The sequence below is a fragment of the Bactrocera dorsalis genome, unplaced genomic scaffold (genome assembly GCF_023373825.1).
Source record: "Bactrocera dorsalis isolate Fly_Bdor unplaced genomic scaffold, ASM2337382v1 BdCtg366, whole genome shotgun sequence".
Lineage (NCBI taxonomy): Eukaryota > Metazoa > Arthropoda > Insecta > Diptera > Tephritidae > Bactrocera > Bactrocera dorsalis.
In genome coordinates this window covers 1-22379 of record NW_026038417.1, presented here as the reverse complement: position 1 = coordinate 22379, position 22379 = coordinate 1, and the positions used below count along the sequence as shown (strand labels likewise).

General features: G+C 36.6%; 2 protein-coding genes and 1 long non-coding RNA gene across 3 annotated transcripts; 2 read left to right on the top strand and 1 right to left on the bottom strand.

The window, feature by feature from the left end:
• Nucleotides 1–362, top strand: LOC109579423 (uncharacterized; the record flags this gene model as incomplete). Its single annotated transcript, XM_019989595.2, is given in 1 exon segment — nt 1–362. A coding segment is annotated over 1 exon segment (300 nt), but the record flags the coding sequence as incomplete, so codon positions are not given.
• A 6721-nt stretch (nt 363–7083) lies between these two features.
• On the bottom strand, nt 7084–8895 carry LOC125780270 (uncharacterized). The gene is made up of 2 exons (XR_007423695.1): nt 7425–8895; nt 7084–7364 (listed from the first exon to the last, which is right to left on the bottom strand). It is a non-coding gene; the product is annotated as an uncharacterized LOC125780270 (long non-coding RNA).
• Nucleotides 8896–9727: 832 nt separating this feature from the next.
• On the top strand, nt 9728–14809 carry LOC105224462 (uncharacterized). The gene is made up of 3 exons (XM_049462245.1): nt 9728–10665; nt 10797–10847; nt 12513–14809. Exons 1-3 carry the CDS (start codon nt 10657–10659, stop codon nt 14319–14321), a joined length of 1869 nt encoding a protein of 622 aa, XP_049318202.1. The 5' UTR covers nt 9728–10656; the 3' UTR covers nt 14322–14809.
• The last annotated feature ends 7570 nt before the right edge of the window (nt 14810–22379 follow it).

Below are 22379 nucleotides of genomic sequence, written 5' to 3'. Positions count from 1 at the left end.
ACAAATATTGAGCCAATTGTCGTGAATCTTGCGTCGGATGACGAGGAAGAGAGCAATGGTGGTGTCTCTCTTGCCAAAGCAGAATCACTCAACGCGCCTTCTAATCAGAGCATTTCGACGCAAAAACCGATATCGTTGCCCCCCTTCCCCGATATACACAGTTATCCGGAGGCTTTGCGTCATTTGCGGGTGCTCGAAGACTTTGCGATGATTGAGGAGAACTATCGTGCCATCGGCTTGATTACTCAACTGGAGCAGATATTTAAGAATCCACCCAAATTGAAGAGTTTAACTCATTGAATTGGAAGTGGAATTTAAACTAAGTTCAGTTAATTGTTATACAAATATGTAAATACAAATATATTATTTAGTTACTATTAATATATAATATAAGAATAATTTAAGTAAATATTTCCTTACACATGTATGTATGTAGATATATTTATATAAGTTCATTATTATATTTACAAGCGCATTTATAATGAGTGGCATTGTTCTACATAAAAGTTATATGGCTTTTTACAAAAGCTTTTTCTATTTTTTTTTATTTTTTTTTTATTTTTTTTATTTTTTTTTAACATTTTCAATGAATTACTTTTAAAATCTTTTTATTGTTGTTTTTGTAAGGTAGTGCTATTATCTAAAGTAATCTGGTTATATTTGCATAACCTAAAAAGATTTATATCTAAGAATTAAAACAAAAAATTTATTATATTTTAAAGAAGTCAAAGTAACTTATTCTAAAAATGTCTGTACATATTTCCATAAGTACTATTTTTGATTATCATTTATTTTTCTGAATTCTATATTCTAGTATATAGACTCCTAAGACTTCTTAACATTCCAATGAATACACATGTACATAAGGGTTGCAAAAACAAACTAAAAATTTATTTGAATAAATGCTTACTAGTGCTTAACTAAAAACAAATGTATACCGACCTCAAAAGTTCGAAATACTTCCCATAATTTACAATTATATGTAGAGCTATGCTGCTTTTGAGGGATCTTTTTTTAGTAGGAGGAAGCATCGAAACATAATCTACTACCATCTCATGCCTCTTCCACGGGAACACTGGGCAAAGTATTACTTCATGAGAGAGAAGAAGGCATTTAAGTCTTCTCTATTGTACGGACTGACCGACGTCTAATCTGTTGTAAATATCTCAATATTGTCATAATTATAGTTGCCGCATCACTGACAGTTTTCCATAGGACTCACAAATATGTAAGTGCAGTGAAAATTTCCACAGTGAGACTACCTCCAAGTGTAGTGTTCAGCTTTACACTTATAACGAGGTAAGTCATGACGATGTTTGTAAAGTCACGACGATATTTGCTTCTAAAGCACCCATGGCCACTGAGTATATATCCACGAACGTATGTCCGGAATCAGTCTGTAGCCCCACCGTCCTTAGGATGGTCACCTTTGGTGCCACATTGCGATGCTTTTGATTCTCTTCTTTCTTTTTGCTGTAGTAGACGTCTCTGATAAATCCCTGGATGTCAATCGGCGCCATTCTGGCTAATACCTCAGCAGCGGTCATTTGATGTGGTTCGGAAAGCACTTATCGTGCGAATCGCAGAAAGCCTATGTACTACGTTAGTTGGTCCAGTATAATTTTATGTTTAGCGTATCCATATTGGAGTCGCCTACTGTATAACCGAACTAATAAAAATCGTCGACTAGAACGAACACAACCTTTATTTGCCATCATTCTAGATAAAGCGTTATCGATTTTATTTGATTCTCAGTACGTATTTTCCAAGTACTCCTTAAATTTTACACCAAGGTACTTCAACTGTGGCTGCGAAGTAATCTCACATTCTCGTATAGAGGAGACTTCCCACCAAATTAAGTTCTATTACAATAGTTTTGCCGAGATTGTTTTTACTCAAACACCAAAGATTTAAAGCTTCTACTCGATCAATCTTTTCTTACTTTTACAATAAATCTTAAATAACATAAATAGCATCAGAGATCTGAAACGATCATACGAGATTTTAAATTTTGTTACGTAACCGAAACGAATCCGGATTTGCATATGTCCTTTCAAACACTGCCCTCTTGGCTGCACTGCCCCGAATTAATTACAGTATTATGCTTCAAAGACTGCCCGATTTCACAGTGCGCCAAAAATAAAACTCGGAACTTAACTATACACTTCAGCTAAGCTTTGTATGAAGCCAGTTGTCCAACTTCAATCATCATTCGTAAATATTAAATTTTTTTTATGCTCTCTCATGATTTGAAAATGAGTCTACCGTCACTTATGAAGCCCCCATTTACAGTATACGAGTATTATGACTGCCGTTAATTCATTCATTGCAATATCTATGATTCCAATTTACATTTTCCGACGATTTAATCCCAAATAGCTCGGTCTGAATGCGTGATAGGACCAAGGAACTTCCTTCAAAGGCATTCACCTATTTAGAACAGCACGTGCGGTATTGACAATTTGTAAGCGTACCTAACCCCAGTAACCTTAAAAAGTGGCAAGAGTATATCAAGTACATACTGTATAGCTATTCGGCTCCGAGCTAAATCCACCAATTTATTGTTTCCTATCACACGCTTCTAAGCTTTTATAAATAATATAAAATTTATGTTTTTTTTCAGCATTTAATGCAAATACAAAACACCTGTTCTACGGCTCCCAAAAAGTTTGGCCTATCTCAGCGTATATCAAGAGAGCAATGAGACGCTCTCTCATACTCACTTTTAGAATTAGCATGTATTGGGGCTCTCGCATACGTTTGGAGATCTTAATTATAGATATTGAGAATATTATCTATTTTTAATATTTTTGCTATATTTACAATAAATAACGGTTATACGAGCATTTGCACTTTTGTAGCCATTTATATGAATAATTTACTGAGATTTTTTGCATACTCACGTGACTATATGCATATATACATGATTATGTACCTACTTATCTACATGTATGTACATATGTATGTATGTATTTATGTATATATTAAAGTTTTTAGCTACTCAAACAGCTGTTCGGCCATTGTTTTGACTTGTTAATATAACAACCAAAGGCTCGGCAAACGATAGCAGAGAGAGCACGCAATGTTTACAAAATTTCAGTGCTGAAAGGTATATACATACATACATAAGTACATATACACATATAAACGCGCTACTACACACATCTATGTACATATTATTGACTCTCAAACTCAGCTCTCGCGCCTAAAATTGCACCAAAACTTATTCTCTTCAAAACAGTGAGACGCTCTCGTGTTTAGCTATACACTTACGTGTAGGTATATGTATGTATATATGTATGTACTTTTGTATATGAGTTTATATGCGGAAAATACGATTTTGAGCACACTATTTCCCTCGGCTACTACTCTTCTTATATATTAATAGGTAGACATGTGTGTTTCTGACGATCGTCACTGCCAAGGCTTGGTCGGCTGCTCAGTATCCGATACAATTTGATCGTAGTGTGTTGTTTTTCGTCTGTAACGGTGGTTTTCCGGCGTTTTATATGACTAATTGTCAAAATTAAATAGATTGCATGCTTTTGTTGCTCATACATACATAATTACATAACCTTATATAAAGTTATATACATATAAATATATGTAAAATGGAGCCGCAACAGCTGAAGTGGCGCCAGTACAAGACCTACAAAAGGCTGACGCTGGGCCAACGCATACAAGTGATTAAGGCCTACACATACATACCCAACTATCGGCAATTGGCCATGCATTTCGGCTGTAGTCAATTGCAGATAAGGAACATTATGGCCAGCAAGGATGAACTGCTGCAGAGCTATGAGAACGTACGTGCCAAGAATCTAAACGCCACAGTGGACAATTCGAATGAGGCGAAAATCGAATTGCTCGGCAAAGTGATCTTTGAGTTTCTACTACGCGCACTGAATCTTCGCATGTCTACCGATGCGACCGCCATACGGCGCAAAGCGTTGGAGGTGAAGGAAGCCTTGGCCATTGAGAATTTCACACCTAACGATGCGTGGCTGCATGCGTTCAAACTAAAACACAATAGTGTGGACCTCATGAAGGCGATGGAGCAATTGGAGAATGATATGGGTAAGCGTAGCTCGTTGGATTGCAATGACATTATTGCATATGTGCGCGAGCAGCAGAAAGAGGAGCAGCGGAAATTGTTAGCCGAAGATAAGCGCATTGCTATATTGAGCAAAAGAGTGGAAGAATTGTGCAAAAGTGAAACTGAACTGAATATAAAATGTGCAAAAACTACAAGGAAAACTGCCAAAGTACCCACGACAACAAAAACCCAAAGACGTCTTAAAGACGATATCGAAGCGCTTGTTATGAGCATAATGTCAGATGTCAAAGAACAAAGTGTCGAAACGTCTGTGCCAAGTACAAGCACTACTCGGAGCGCGCAGGTAGTGCAACCCACTGAAATCAATATAAAAACCGATGCAGCAGAGAATGACCTAGTCTCGGTTGTTAAAATTGAAACCACCGATATTAGCGATAACACTGGCAGCACAACAAATCAGAAACCAACAACAAATCAGCCAAAGCGTAGCACGCGTATAACAAATTATAAGGAGGCGTTGCGTTATTTAAGAGTGCTGGAGAATTTCGTCATGACTGAGGAGAACTATAGCGCGCTTAGCTTGATAACACAACTGGAGTATATATTTAGGAGTACGGCCGATGCGAAAAGTAAAGCTACGTAAATTAATTACTAATATACATAGGTTTATGAAAGATACCTGCGAGAGCACATAAGCATATAAAACATGCTTGGAAGAGACTAGTGTAGGCCAGCCACGGCATACATACATACTCGTACATACAAATATAAATATTTGTTTTTGTACCGCGGAAGCACAAATCATTTTTGGCAGTACGCAGGCAATATGCTAATGACAATGCTGCGACTCGCTGTTGTAATTAGCGTAATAAGGCTAAGCACTCAGTGGTGCGAACAGCGAAGCTGTGATAAAATACGGAATATAAATTAATATAGTTAATAAATTTAAGTTAGGTTAAAACATTTTAATAACTTTGTTCTGCTAGATTTATAGCTGGGAAAGTGTTTAGGTGTCTATGTAATAATACAAATTATTCAATATGTACTATGTTCCAAAGAATTTTCAGAGTTACCTTTATCTGTAGATTTGTAAGATCAAAAAGATTGTAGCATGTTTCTAATAATTTTAGCTATTAGAATTTTCGAAATAAATTTTTTAGTCTGATAATTTTTAACTAGTTTATTTGAAGAAAATATTATAAGGTTTCTTGATTGTTTTCTCTTCATTGAGATAGTCATTATATGAAGGACTCGATAATTTTTTCCCTCACTTTTAGATCCTGATTGCACCGTTCTCTCGCTGTTCCTCACTATAATTTCAAAAATTATCCACAAACTGAACCAGATGATTGTGATTGATCCTGAAGCTTGAAGGTCAGAAAGCTTGTCAGCATATTTTACACAATTTCTTCATAATTTGGTATTTTAACTAAAACCTTACAAATAAATAGTCGTATATTTCTGGTTTCATCGGTTAGTGATGATTGATTTTAATATGTACAAGCATATCCTAGGTGATAAACTTAACCTAGAAACTGTGTCTCTACATTAGTGACGTTGTTTATGTGACATATGTATGCTTTCGGTTGCTTGAATATTTTTGCCAAATACATGTCATTTGCAAAAAGTTTTGATTTTCTTCTTTCAGTCAAAGAAATCGGTGGCTGCAGCATATCGGAGACTCTAAAAAATTTTCGGAGATACTGCTCAAAGTGAAACCATATGCCGTGATTGGTTTCGTAGTTTCAAAGACGGCGATTTTGTTATCAACGGCCGAAGGCCAAAAACCTTCGAAAACGCTGAATTGGAGTCGTTGCTCGTTGAGGATCTGTGTCAAACGCAGGAAGAGCTTACTTTAGCATAGGGAGTCACTCACCAAGTAATCTCAAAGCGACTACATACGCTGAGAATAATTCCAGAAATAAGGCGCATCGGTTCCTTACGACCTCAATAGTAGGAAAGACACAAAAAGTAAGGCTACTTGATGACAACGCTCGACCTAACCGTTCCAAACACATTAAAAATTAGCTGGAAACGCTTATGGTATACCCAAAATATTGTACCATCCGATTATTATTTGTTCCGTTCAATGGAACATGATCTTATTAGGTGTAAATAGATAGAATAGATAGTTTATCATGGCAATATTATATATTTTAAATAGTTAAACTTCCATAACTCGAACTCTTGAATTAGTAATAGCGTTTAGAAGTCATAAAAATTCCCTTCCATAAATCGAACTATTGAATTGGAACGTAATAGTAAACAGTTGCTTACGAAGAAGTCGCGATGCGTAATTATCCCTTCAAATATTCCTATTACAGTTTATATTGAGATGGTCTATGAGATTTGCTCAGTTGGATTTATAACAGATGATATTGCAGATATTTGGCGCGCCTTTAAAACGTCTTCATAGACCAATGTAGCTACTTTCTGTTCGGTTGAGCCAAGGCCACTTCCCGACAGGCCAGCCGATAAAGCTTTATATGCCAAGATTTCGAAAACCAACCAAGTGAAAGTGGAATTTTTCATGACCAAAGCGCAGCAATATTCACATCTTTATCACCAGCCGAACTATTTGTCATCACTTCGATGAAACTCGTTTTACATGCGTGACAGTTTTAGGCGTTTTTGTAGAATTACTCGATACAGAAGATTCCTTATTTTGCAAAACTTCCGCTTGTGTGTTCTTTGAAGAAAACCATTCGGTCACCATCGTAGTCTTCTTCCTCGCTGCTTACACAACTGCAGGGAAAGAAATATTTTTGTAATTAAAAAATTAAATTCTTAATATTTTTTCATATTTACTTGTTGTCAGAAGGTATACTATCTAAAAAAAAAGCTCTTGATGCAACTTGAATTTCTAAATCTCTATCTTCTTGGCTGTTAGAGGTTCGGTGCCTCTTTTTTCTTTTGTAGGTGTCACGTAAGATTTTCAGCGTATTCTGCACAATGCATCTGGAAAATACAAACTTATATGTAAAAAAAAAAGTGTATATTTCTCTTTACCAATGAAGATATAGACTTTTGTATATCAATATGATTAGATTGACGAGACGAACTGAATTCCAAATGGTGCTTTTTCAAATTCTAAGATACCGAGTATGAGAATCTCCGCATCTATGTTTGACTTTATGCTCATCGGCGTCCGTGCCTATCAACGGAGTTCTTTCGTCTTATCAGCCGCATCAAGCAACCTTCGGAGTTCTACTGGAATAGTGGTATTTCATAACCATGGGTCTTGTAACTGCATTCAGGGAGTGTGTCTTATCCTTGCCATCTTTTACGGCTACCACAGTTAGGTCATCTGAAGAGAAATTTAGATAAATATATTAGTACATAATTTTACCAATAAAGCTGCTCTGACCTTGTTTGTTGCACTCGGAAAGTTCGACTAGTATGTTGGCGACTTTAGTCTAGATACCATATTTCCCGAGATTATCCATGGTTCCAGAATTAAAGTCAGAGGCTACCTTGCTATTAGTCAGGTTTGTCTGAAGAACCATCACGGTTGAATTCGGGTTTATTTTCGGTGTCGGGTTGAGTCACCGGCTCACCCTTACTTGCGTCTTGGAACTTCAAGGTGGCTTATAGGATCTCTTCCTGATCCTCTTCCATCTCGCTATCCTAGAACGTATTTTCATTGTTATCGGCGATTTGGTGATTTTTGAGGCGGAGATGCACGCTACCTATACCCCGCGACATTTTCTCCTACATTTCAGGAAAACCCTTCACCATGGAACGGATGGCGTCCACATTCTCTCAATGGCTAGTCAAAAAAATGCCTTTTGCGAAGCGTGCATTATCTATCTTGAAGACAGATATGTCCGAGGTCGATGACGAGATTAGGGCCATCAGACCATCGTTGAACACCGACTCGAACAAAGTTTGCTGCTCCGCTGACACACTGCCTCCCGAACGACCAGGGTCGATTACGGCGTAGTTGAAAGGACAGTTAGCTGGCCTATATTATCTTTTTTTTTCCTTTCCTCGCCACTAGCGGTTACTACAAACTTTTTATCGATGCTTGGAGCTGTTGAACTCCTGCTGGCTATTTTTTCACTTATTGATTTTTAACTGAAGTCGATCGGTCAGTAAAAGGTTATATTCTTTGAATACTGACATTTCTTCAACTCAAGCGAGTAAACATAACGAGTTTTATTGAAAGACCCTTTTTTTAATTATTTTGTGAGCTGCATTAGATTTTGTTCCATTTGAGAGATCAAGGTCACATTTCTGGAATTCTGGAAAACAGAAATATAAGGAATTTGTGAATTAAGATGAATTTTATATTATAAAGAATTACTGAAACACTTAAATATATAAATTATAATTTTTTTCTAAAGGGTTAGGGTGTACCTATTAAATCAAACAGCAATTCTTCAATTCTATTATAAAGATATTTGTATACTCTTTATTGATCAACAACAAGCTATTAATATAAAGGGATAAAATTTTTCACTAATAATTCCTTTGAGGTAAGCCACCTTATGACCAAAAATTGTCTAAATTCAAACAAAACTGTTCAAGCTCCTAGGTAGTAAATACATATGTGGACCCTAGTATCTATAGCTGACTTTTAGCCGAAAATATCGGTCAATGTATGGGATATATGTATGTATGTATATTTGAAATTCAGAGATAATCGTTTTCTGATAAAAGTATCTTTGCGTATAAAAAATGGGTTAAATCGGGTCAATACCTCCCTTAGCCCCTAATAGTCATAAAGATTTTCGAACTTCCGGGTGACATTTCACACCAAGTTCACCTGAATTGAGCTCTTCCTGACTTGTTTTCTTTCGGATATGATAATACTCATAAATACATAATATATACAAACATACATACTATTGTATATACCGATATATACTACATATATATTATACTTCCGTACAAATAGACGAAAACTTAAAGATCACTAAAGATTTCATTATGAATAACTTAGCTAGGAGTAGCAAAATTATGTAAATACATACATACATATGTACATGCATATGTTTATCTTTATTAAATAATAATAATAAGATATACTCAAAACTACGTTCGATTTATCATATTTATTAAAAATCGTTCGCATATGAAATATCAGCTGAAGCGCTACATCTAAAAATAACTTGAATTCACATTCTTATACATATGTACATATGTATAATATATAATATGAAAACACAACTATATACTTACATATACTTTATAATCAGTATGTATTTACTTCACAACCCTATCTAACGCACACACTGACGCCATACTCAGAGCGCCTGTAAAAGCATGTTCTAAAGAAGCGGTTATGTGAGTAAATGCTCTCACAACACCTCTACTACACATACGCAATGGCGAAACGAGCGCGTGTGAGCGCCGACAATGACACTAGCTCTCGTCAGCCGACTTTCACCAGCGATGTGTGCCCGCAATTGTATGTTATTGCTGTTGTTGTACTTATTCTTGCTCTTGCTAAACACGTTTTTCGTTCAATCCGTGGCTGCTCAACTGAGGAACCTGATAGCGTGCATGGCAAAAAACGTGGCTACGAAGAACCGTTCGAGAGAAGTCGCTTCTAAACGACCCTGCAATTGTGACTCTCCCACACACACACAAATATTCTCTTTCGCGCTCTCGCGCGCTGTCTGTGTGCGTATCTCTTTGACGCTCACTTGCGCTTGTTTTTCAGCTCCATTTCGAGGGCGTTAGCGGTTGTTGGCGGCACTGTAGGGAGCGCATTAGCGAACATTGTAGAAGCGCCGAACTGAATTTAGTATTGTTTGGCAGCTTTCAGTGTTTATAACGAAAAAAGTGTTTGATCGTCAGCGTATTACTTAATTTTTAGCACACACACACACACACGGTCGCACACAAACATTGTTGGAGTGTATACCAAGATCTGCGAGGGAAAAGAAAGCAATTTCGCGCCCACAAAAGCGTTTAGCTAATCTACACACAAGCACATCAGCTAGTCGCTTACAACAACAACAAAGTAGAGGAGTGGAAGCTCAAGAAGTCTACTGCAGCGGCAACGATTGCGTTCTTATAGTTGTTGCTTTCACACATTGCTTTGTGTGAATCATTGGCAAGCAATCATCACCTGACTAACCGAACGACAACAAGCTGCCAAAATAGCCACAACAACAATACCGCCGAGTGCAGCAGCAACAACCTACACTTGCTCAGTCACACACACACACACATACACACGCACTCACACAACTGGAGCAGCGCTGCAAATATCGTTAGCAGAAAACCGGTTAACCACGACCAGCCTGCACAGTGCGCTTGCTCATGCCGTTTTTTTGCTGTTGTTGCTGTTGATGCATACGCGTTTTGTGAACAGCACAAGGAAAAAACTGGTTACCGCTTGCGCCAGCGAAACGCGGACCGGTTGGGCGAGTTCGTTTTTTCTACGCTGTGGGTCTGGTTTTAACTCTAACGACACTGAGCTCTTAAGTGTTCTGGTTTTCTGTGTTTAGTTATCATTGTTGTTATTGTTGCTGCTGTTTGCGTGTTGTTTTTTTTTTTTTCATTTCAAATCGGGGAACGTTTGAACGGTTTTTGTTTTACGCTAAAACAGGCTTTGCCATTTATCATTACAGTTTCAGCCGTCGAACATGGCTAAGGTGAGTGTGGCCGAGTGAACTTCTTTCGCTTTTGGAAATTTTAATGCATAATTAATTTAATTCATATTCTAATATTTACTTATTTTACATACGTATGTACATATAATCGTATGCATTTGGGAACATCACAGGACACAATTTCGTTGCGGAATAAGTCGTTACCGGAGATCAGCAAGAAAAAGGTGAGTAGGAGATACATTTTTGAACTAGATTACATTTAGGTAGAGGGTTTATATTGTTTTTGGGTACTATTTATATTATATATTTGCATTATTTATATAGAGAGGTTATATATGTATAACTATCTAAACATACATTTTAAAGAATGGGATCATTTTGCGAACTGTTAAAATAATATATAGAAAGAATTAGATTTTCTAATACCAGGAGACAATGCTGAATCTCCATATATATACATATGTATGTACATGTATATTTCTTCTATGAAGCAGCTTTTCACATGCTTATGTCTTATTTATACATAAAATAGTTCTGGTCAACGAATTTTAATCAAAATTTTACTTGTTATTTCGCAACTTTCTGGTTTTCGAGATACCAACACATACATTTTTTGGAACAGGAAAAAAGAGATATCCTAAAAATGCAAAACCTAGAGATTTCATATACCAACCTAAACAGTTAATATCGCATATAAGCAGGGTTGCAAATATTAGACATATTTTTTTGTAATTTTGTAATACCGACAATTTTATTAAAAAATATTTTTATTAAATCAGAATATTAAATTTTGAATTTTTAATCCCAAAAATCTTCAATGAAAAAATTAGAAAAAAAATAATGATTTGTATTTTTATACCCTGAACAGGGTATATTAACTTTGTCACGAAGTTTGTAACATCCAGAAGGAAGCGTCGGAGATCATATGAATGATCAGCATGTTGGGCTGAGTCGATATAGCCATGTCCGTCTGTCTGTCTGTATATATACGAACGAGCCCCTCAGTTTTTAAGATATGGTTTTGAAATTTTGCAAACGTCATTTTCTCTTCAAGAAGCTGCTCATTTGTCGGAATGGCCGATATCGGACCACTATAACATATAGCTGCCATACAAACTGAACGATCGGAATCAAGTTCTTGTATGGACAACTTTCACATTTGACAAGATATATTCACGAAATTTGGTATAGATTATTTTTTAAGCCAACAATATAATCTCCAAAAAAATTGTTTAGAACGGATTACTATAGCATATAGTTTCCAAACTGAACACATAGTTACTAACAGAAATGCACCTGTGAAGGGTATTTAGCTTCGGTGCAACCGAAGTTAACGTTTTTTTCTTGTTTTGTTTCACAATCGTGTATACTAATTGAAAATAAATTATAAAAAAATATTTTTTAAATAAAAAAAATTGCAACCCTGCATATAAGAAAAATTTCAATTTTCTTTACTTCATTTATCGTTCGCCTTTTATCAAATTAAAAAATTTTCGAGATGTAAACCAATAAACCAAAATTTGTTTAGACATATAACCGAGAACACAATGCACTCGATGAAAATAACAGCTTATTCTAACTATAAGACTGGGAGACAGTGGTTTTGTTCTAATCACAATCATTAGTTAAAACATGTATCACCAAAGAAGATCGGTCCAAAGAATTTTATTTCAAAGTCAAAAGTGACATATTTGAATCAATTCTCAAATTTTGAGGGCTTTTAAGTCAAACGAAACTGTCAAAGAAAAATATTTCGAAAAACCCGCACAAGAGCTTTTAATCACCGCCTCTACCTAACAACTACAATGATGCCTTTACAATTCTTCAGATTTCTACTACAAACTTCAATATCAAAACAGTTGATTAATGAACAAATCGTAACATTTCAGAGTGTCAAGGACTACATCGACATCGATCAAACCGTGCTGGAACCGAGTCCGCAACGCATACGCAACATATTGACGCTGGAGGAGCGCGTCGCCGCCATAGAGGCCTACGATTGTCGGCCCATGTACACGAAAGTGGCGAAAATGTTCAATTGCAGTTGGGAGCAAATCAAGAATATAATCGCCAATCGTGATGCTATAATGGAATTCTATATGGCCACCCGAAGCGCTGAAACGCAAAACGATTCCAATCGCCTTGAGGTGCGTTCACGTAAAATACGCTTTCTCGGCGAATGCCTCTACGAGTACATACAGCGTGCACAATTTCACGCGAAGGCGCACATAACGGAAGAGTTGTTGCGCATGAAAGCCAACGAATTTCGAGATATCATACAAATCGATAATTTCATGCCGAACAAGGCGTGGATTAATCACTTCAAAGCGACCTACAATTTTTCGCTGTCAAATCGACAAATAACAATCACACGCACACCGCCCACCTCGCTGGATCTCAAGGACATTATGACCTATTGCACGAAGAATAAAGCCAAAGCGGAGGCGTCAAGCCCAAGCGCCATTGAGGACAGAGAATCCGATCTATATCGCACCGCCACGCGCATCGCTATCTCCGGCGAGAATGAAGCCGCTTTGCAGGAGATGAAACAACGGCGCTTGCGCAAAATCAACTTTCTCAAGAAGACGCTCTTCGAGTATTGGCAACGTGCCAGACACCACCATAAGATGCGTATGAATGAGAACTCGTTGCGCAAAGTCGCTTTCGAATTGAAAGAGATGCTGAAAATCGACAATTTCTATCCGGATAAAGAGTGGTTGACACAGTACATAACGGTCATATATCCGAATATGCTGAAGCAAGCGCAGGATACACGTCCGCCACCGCTTTCGCTCGACCTGAAGGACATACTGAGCTACTGCAGCAGGCAGGAGAATAAGAAACAGGCGCCCAGCACGATAACGCTTGCGCCAAAAGAAGCCGCGCAGCAACCAACAACAACAACCGTAACAACAACCACACCGCTAGTGCAAATACACACCTTTAACTTGCGACGCAGCGATGAGGCTGGCAAACCTTCGGGTGCGAAGAGCGCAACAAGCGCTAAACCCGCTACAACAACAACTACGTTAGCGACGAAAATCAAAGAAGAAGTTATAGATCTGGACGCGGATGAAGAGGAGCAGGATGTTAAACCAAACATAAGTGAACTTGTGCCACCGCCACCCTCACCTACAACAACAACTGCAACAGCGGACGAAACTAATAAACGCCGCAGAACACCAACACCACCAGCCACACCGGTGACCACACCAACCGAGCTACAACAACACGCGGCGCCAGCCAACACGTCCCATGCCGCTCAACTGCCTGCTCTGAGAGTCGTGAGTTTAAGTGAATTGGTGCCACCGCTTGCACCCCTGCCAAAAACTACGTCACCGACCACATCGCAAGCCAATAATACGCACACCCCTGAAATAACACAAACAGTAAGCATACGTCGCAAACGTCCGAGCAGCGAGGCGAGCTTCACCCACCAACCACTGAAAATACAAAAGATCGAGTCGATTGGCGTACCAGTTACCGAGCGAACTGCACAGAGTCCGGGACATTGGTCGGAGCATAGCGACCGCGACGAGGAGGAGCTGCCCAAACACGTGACTAATTACACCGACGCGCTGAAGCTTTTGAAACCATTGGAGGAGTTCGCGATGCTCGAGGAGAACTATCGTGTGATCGGTTTAATAACACAGCTCGAAGAGATCTTCAAGCATCCACCGCCGAAGGAGGACAACTAAATATAGTTGATTGTGAAGTTATGTTTTCTATAAAAAGTCGCCTTAGGCGGCGCTGTGGACTTGTTTTAAAGTTAGCCCCGCCAAAAATATTATAGTGAGAGCATGCTTGTAAATATTTTTTTGTAGTAAGAGTATATATTTTTGACTTGGAAATATTAAAAATGCATATTTAAGTGAATAAATTGAGTTTACTAATATTTCAAAGGCGTTGTACCGAGCATTACAACACCAGCACACATACAAATGTACACTATTAGATATAGAAACGTCTCTATGCGATTCAATGAGATTACTCGCATATAATATATGTATATGTATATTATGTATATGTATGTGATACAACTATTTATGGATAAATCTAAATTTAAAAAAAATCTTATGTAATTGCAATGTTGGTTTCGCTCTGATTTAGTCATAATTTTTTTCATTAATTAATTGCTGTAAAATAATAAAATAAATTGTCTTGAATATTTACAATTGAAAATTAACCTGAAACTCTTTATAATTAAAATAAATATTTCTTAGAAAGCAAGCGTGTTGTGGTACCTAAAACTCATATACAATAAATCATAAGATCCTTCCAAATAGATAAAGCGGCTCGAGCAAATAGTTAAGTAGATCTGACGCGTTCTACTCTAAGCCAAAATGATCTCACAGTCGCAGTGCTAAGCGCACGCTAGGTTCACATGCCACAGCTTCGCAGTGATCCGAGTATACATATAAGAATGCAGTTGCAAGGGGAGACAATTTGTGGTGTCCTTGTTCGGCCCTCTTCATATACCCAGCTTTCCTGAGCCTTAGAGCGCACTTTGCAGCAATACATCTGCCGGGAATGTCCACGGGTGCTATGTTTCAAATGACGTTAGGTGATACAATATTATTGGTGTAGTCTGCAGTGAGTCGGAAATGTCGATGAGAGACGCCCTTTGAACACGTTCAATTTTCAAAGTAGAGAAAAGGTCTAGCGCTATCACTAATCAATCAAGTCCATTAGAATAACTTCTAAATAATATTTGTTCAAATTTATAAATTATTTTCGTTTAAATGAGGAATCAATTTGTTTTTTACTAAATGAGATGAAGGAAAATTACTACAAAATTCGCCGTTTTCTTGCTCCCGGTAGTTATCAAGAATGCAATTTTATTGATTTTGACTAAAGTTATCTACGGTTAATACTAAACATGCTTTAAAATTATGAACGCCATATTTATAGATACCGCAAAACACTAATTCCTGAAGAAGAACACTTTAAAATTTTAATTTTAGTATATTCCTAGGAGTAAGAGATTTTATCGACTATTTATGTTCGAAACACTTCCCACTGTTTCCAAGTTGTAACGGGTGATCCAAGTAGAAGTACTTTTATCAATAGCCTCTTTGAGCTGTCAGTGCTTGACATTTCATCATGGATAGACTATCGCCTGAACAACGTTTACAAATCGTTTATCTTTACTACGAAGTTATAGTCAACATTTTCAGCCTACTATACTACACCATCACCCATCTTGAAGTCCAGCATTCATTATTGGATAATATTCGACAGAATAGACTGACGTTTGGAACAACTTAGCGCATTTTTCGCATGACTCTATGGGCTAATGAAAAGTTCCAGAAAATAGTATCCTCCAGAAAAAAGACCGTTTTGTGAGCTGGATTATCGGTCCATATCTCTTCAAAAATTCCACCGACGACCGTTATCGCGCCATGATAACCGACTATTTGATACCTGAAATAGCTGCTCGTGATCTCGGCGACATTTGGTTTTAACAAGACGGCACCACTTACCACACATCGCATCAAACAATGGATTTACGTTTTGAGTCCGTCGATTGGCCATCAAGCACGAGTGATATCACACCATTGACTTTTTGCTGTGGGGATATGTAAAGTCTAAAGTCTATGCGGACAATCCCGCTTCAATTCAGACCTTGGACCATCACGCGTGTTATTTGCCAGTTACCAGTCCAAATGCATGAACGAGTCGTCGAAAATTGGACTCAACAGATGGACCATCTGAAACGTAGCCGACTGGAAAGCTGGTAAACAAACTATTTTAACTTATTTTGAACTGACTTTTATTCAGAAATTTTGTACAAATATATCGAAGAATTGCAATTATATAATAATCTAATTATACTTTTTATACTCTTGCAACCAGTTGCTATATAAAAATTGAGATATCTGAATGAAACTTCCTGTGTAGGTTCCTTAGTACAAAAAAGTTCTCGGTACACGACTGACCGATTTCGACAAAATTTAGTACATGGCATTTCTCTTACATTCTTATGTCACATTGTGAGAATGGACGAAATTGGATAACAACCACGCCTACTTTCCATATAGCACAATTTTAAATTCCATTTCATTCATTCAGTTTCCAGTACACAAATCAAGAAGCAATTAATATAACGGGATAAAACTTTGTATGAATAATGTATTTACTATGTGCAATCTTCTGACCGAAAATTGTTTAAATCTAAAAACTGTTGAAGCCGCTAGGTACCGAATATTTAGACCCCGGTACCTATAGTTGACTTTTGATAGAAAATATCGGCCAATATGTGAGATATATGATTGAAACTAATGGAAAATTCTTCCCTTATAATGGTTATAATGGTATGTCTGTATGTCAACAATTGGTTGAATCGGACCAATACTTCCCTTAGCCCCCATATACTTAATATAAAGATTTTCGAACTTCGGGGTGACATTGTACCACATATATCGGCCAATATGTGAGTTATCTTTGTGCCTAAAATAGATAAATTTGAGCGAAACTTGGCATAGCCCCTATTATTTTCGAACATCTGGCTGACTTTACTCTATATGATTTTTTTACATCTTAAAGTATTGATTCTTGCAAGTTGCAAGAGTATGAAATGTTCGGTTGCACCGTACTTAGCCCATCCTTACCTTTTCCTTACTTGTTTAGTTCGGCAAACAATTTAACTTCAACTGAAATTAGTTGTAATGCCAAAAAAAGAGTTAATTTGTTTTAAAGTTGAGCTGTATCGAATTCAATTCAACTGAATTTTACATTTGAACCGCAATAGGAGTGTTACTCTTTATACTATAACCACCCTTATACCCATATTGGCAACGAACTGGTTAATCGTGGCTGGTTCATCCACATAAGTCATTATGTTACGAAAATGTAGATTTAACTCTAACTAAATACCAGTTACCAGGCAACTGACAAGCAACATAGGATCAGTTTTTTCTAGTTATTATTAGACCTCACGACCATTGCAAATGCATAAAAATTAAGCAGAATAATTTACTGGAAATCGAACTCACTTACTCACATTAGAAATTCAGTACATCTTCGGCATGCCATTCAGGGGTTACGTACCTACTACATATGTACTTTGAACTCACAGCTGGCTTGCTATCGAACTTTCCAAGGTAACTTGAGATATCTTTATAACAATTTTGCCTTATAACCATTTACTATGTACACACTTCTTCAGTAGGTAGATACACAGCTGCTAGGCAACTCGATGGTGGTGGACTACCTCGTTTATGAGTTCTCATTTATTTTATACCCTACCATTACTACTTTCATTTCCTTCGGGTTTTAGCGCACCCTTCAGCCGCAGTCATTTTACAAGTATACTATATATAGATATTGAGTTTCATCCGCAACTGGTCAGCAAAAGTCCGGAAATTCATGGAAAAGTCCTTGTGCGCGCTAAAACCAAAAGTTTCTTTCAACTATTGTAGGTTGTGTACACACTTTATCGGGTCGGTTGGCGGTAACGAAGGGTCTATTTATATTCATTTGTATGCCCGTCGTCCATCCAATTGAACCAACCTTTTGTGAGGGTGGAAAGTTGTCAGGTTGAATTACCATCCTGTGCAATGGTGAGTTGGTGACGTTCGTAAGCTGCATGTTGTTTTTGTCAATCTCAAAAATGTTTGTGTAGAAACTTTTATTGTATGTATATATAGTATTCATTGAAATGTGTGTATATTTGTGTTGGTATTAAGTCAGATTCTTCATGTGAATTCATTAGTTCTACTTGTTTGATGTTAATCTCGTCCATCTATCTCTCTTTTGATGGCCGATAACAAATGATGTCTTTCTTCTTCGGCAGTTTTCAACATTCGAAAAGTAAATAAATATCTGTGGTATATTTGCATAAGTTTGTATGTACTTTTGCTTAATTTAATAAATTGATTTTACTGAATTATGTTTCCAAAGCAAAGGATGTTGAAAGAAGAATAGCTTTGAAAAGATACAATCGCTTTAATGAGGCTTTTTGTGTGTAATAATGGAATTTAATAAAGTATGCTAATATTTACATGACAGATGTTTGTATTTCAAACGGGTAATACATTTTTAACTGGCCTTTAAAAAAATGTTTGACGCCCTTAAGTGAGTATTACAATTATTTTAGATATGTAGGTAGAGACTTCTGTGGTGTCTTTAAGATAATCCTGGTAAATGTTGTCTACACTAGAACGCCCCTTTCCTTGATGGTCGACAACAAAAGGTGAAACTACCTGGAAGGTCTGCAATTTCTGAAAATATTAAGGTTAAAGAATTTTTATTTTTTTACTTTAGAAATGAATTATCTTTAGGCACTGCATTAAGGTCGATCGATTTCTAAGAATTTTTTTTTATTTTATAGCATTTAAGCGTTGCCATCCGTATACAAATTTTTGCTGGATTAAAATCACAAATAAATAAAATGATAGAAAATGAGCATTAAAAGAGAAGTGATTACAAAAGTTTTCTGTATGATACAAATATAGGGTTTAGAACAAGGACGCCAGACATAGAGCAAATATAAAAAGTAAGGAAGGGCTAAGTTCGGATGTAACCGAATATTTCATATTCTCGCAACTTTAAGGAATAATGCTGGGGTTTTTTTCAAATTTCTTTAATAAATCTGACATTGATTATATTTTCGGTAAAAAGTTCGCAATAGGAACTGTCGCCCACATATTCGATATCTTAGGTGTGTATAGTTTTGGTCCGATTTGGACAATTTTTAGTCATAAAGTGGCTCACCTCAAAGGCACTATTCGTGCAAAGTTTTATCAAGATATAGATAGATAGAATTTAAATTTATGTCATACGGGAAGTAGGAGTATTTCCAGTCCGGTTTCACCCATTTTCACAGTGTAATATACATAAATGTGAAAATAATCTTAAGCACCAAACTTGTTTAAAATTGGGCAAGTATGTCGGGAGATATGTGATTTTACGTAAATATAGGCGGTGACACGTGACATTGGATCCTTTACACCTATCTCGACTATTTATATGTGATACAAACAACCGTTAGGTGAACAAAAGATGTTACAAGAGTATAAAAAAGTACATGTATTTTGGATCACAATTCCAAGTTCCACTTTACATGGGTTTACGGGTTTCAAAAAATTGATTTTTCTCGAAACTGTGTTTTTGAACTCAGTTAGCAAGATTTCTCGAGAACTACTCCACCGAACTTCATGAAATATCACACAGATCTTTGAGATACAATTCTTAAAGACCTGGATGAAGGATTTTTTTTCGATTACGACTATTTCAAAAGTAAAATGTTCCGAAATTTTCACTGAAATTTTCATTTTTTTGTAACAATGTCTGCCAAAAATCCAATTTTCAGGTTTTTTCCCCTTCGTCCAAGTTCTGAGTTAAGGCATTAACTAAAACATCTTTTTTTCCGAGGGTTCGCCGGAAATGGCGTAGCAATGGCCGAGTTTGAAATATTTTTTTTTTCCAAAAATTGCAGAATTTTTTTGTTCATAGTGTAGGTTTGTAAGTAGAAAATTCTAATAAAACATTTAATTCTTTAGATGAGGAAAAAATTGTTGAAAAAGGCTGTTTTTTCTCGAGGAAACCCATGTAACGGCTTAACACAACTATTTTAAAGATTTAAACTAGAACCTATTCTGTGGATTATTGTCGGACAAATAATAAATATTAGTCGAAGGTTAAGAAGTTTATTAAGAGGATCTTACAACAGACCTTTATAAAAGTTTGAGCTACATTTTCTCTTCATACTACAACACAATATATACTTTTAAAACTTTCGTTTCACAGTCATTTAACCTACAAGGCATAATTTTCGAATATTCAATCTAAACTTTTAATATTTTATGTATTCAAACTTGATATCTAAGACACTTGGGATTAAACGATTCATTGCTTATGCGCATTTATATTCGTAAAATAATGGACGACTGTCGTAAACCCAAAAAATACGAGTTTTCTCTACGACGCCATTATATAAAATTGAGACTCACACTTTCAAAGTAAACGCAACGAAGAGCAGAGAAGGCATAACTGACGAAACTCTTGCGATAATAACTTTGCTTTCAAAAGTTATCCGAATGAGGACAATGACGGCAACAGAAGTAACAACGAGCCCATATAAATACCATGCTTGAATCTGATATCCCTTACCGATAACACCGCACTCAAGCCAGCTGAGCTGAAACCCATATTTGCTTGCTCCCCTATACATATGCTCTACCGAACGTATGTATGTACATATATATGTAAGTATGTGTACATATTCACAAGCATACATATATACATACATAGTAATTTAGCTTGAAAAGAAAACACACCCTGAACGTTCTTTTGAAGGTGACTAGGGTCGGGTAAAATAATAGTAATCATGCATAGATTCAATATATACATACGAGTATATATTTATCATATACTGAGGCTTGTTCTTTTAGGGTTTATGGAAAAATTATAAAGAAATTACGAAATTGATAAAGGGAATGGTTGGATAGATAAGTATGCTTAGCTATATAGCTGCATATATTTAAAAATAATTTTAAAAAATATATAACTACATATATATTATATGCATATATATATTTATAAAATTTATAAATACCATCCGATTTTCCCCACAGTGACAAAAAAAAATATAATATCTATTTTTAATATGAATGGGTTGGTGAAATAGGGGTTTTACTCAAGACCCCGCGCTCAATTACGGACTTCAGCGATGCGAGTTTAACTTTTTCATAAAATTTTCTGATGAACACATTTTTCAGACAGTCCTTTGTCCAGTCTTTAATGATATATAAAGAAAAAAATTATAAAATATCGTCATCGATCTTTAGGAGACTCTTAATTGAACATTTCTCGGACTTTGAGGTTAGCTTTGTTTCTTCAATGTTCATTTCACGGTTTCCTTTGCGCTCTACATAATAATTCTTAGAACCTCAGTTTTTCATAGACGAGCACAGGCTTTCAAAGACAGGCTTTCCCTTAAATCGACTACCAAGAAGTAACATCAAAAGCAGTATCTGTTTGCTATAGATTATTTTTCTCCGTAAAACGCTCGCAAACTATGCTTTCAAACTGCACTATGTAAGCCCCAAATAGACAACGTTGAATGAAATATAAACAAAAGATTAGACAGATGACAGCAAACCAACTTGGCAGCCATAGGTTGTAAACATCAACTCTTTATCATAAAGTAAGGTGAACATATTTTGTGGGGCAAACGAAAAATAACAAAACATGCGCACATAAACTGCAAAGAAATACAGTTAAAAGAGACCTAAATTAAAGAGATACAACAACTTGAACCTAATTTTGACCTGCTGTCCAGGCATATACCTACACAGATACATTAAATTGTACATATATATGGCATTTAGAAATGAGAATATACCTCACAAAGTTTTAATGACGCACAAGCATGTATCTATCCAGCTCATGAACCAATCGTATTACTACTATAGTATGTATCTACAAGCAGATACCCAGTTTATCTTCACAATAAATCGTGCAGCGCAGTTTTGAACATTGTCCAAATGGCATAGAACCAAGTTGAATACTTGTTTTTCCTTTCCATTCCCATAGCTGTCTAGCTGCCAAACTGCCAAGCGTCGAAAATTTTTGCTCATCGTCATTGCCGTTTCGACGAGGCCAACACCACTCACCAAAGAACCCAGTCAGACCGGCATAACAACCCGGACGAGCGCCATGCAACCGACAGTTGCGAGTTCAGTTGAGAACTTGAGGCGAAAATACATAAATGAGAGGCAGATGGATCGAATAGCGTGCGACCCAACGATTCG

Excerpts from the sequence above, each read along its gene's own strand:
- LOC105224462 (XM_049462245.1), top strand. Across the intron at positions 10,848-12,512 it reads CGGAGATCAGCAAGAAAAAG|AGTGTCAAGGACTACATCGA; the intron begins GTGAGTAGGAGA and ends GTAACATTTCAG.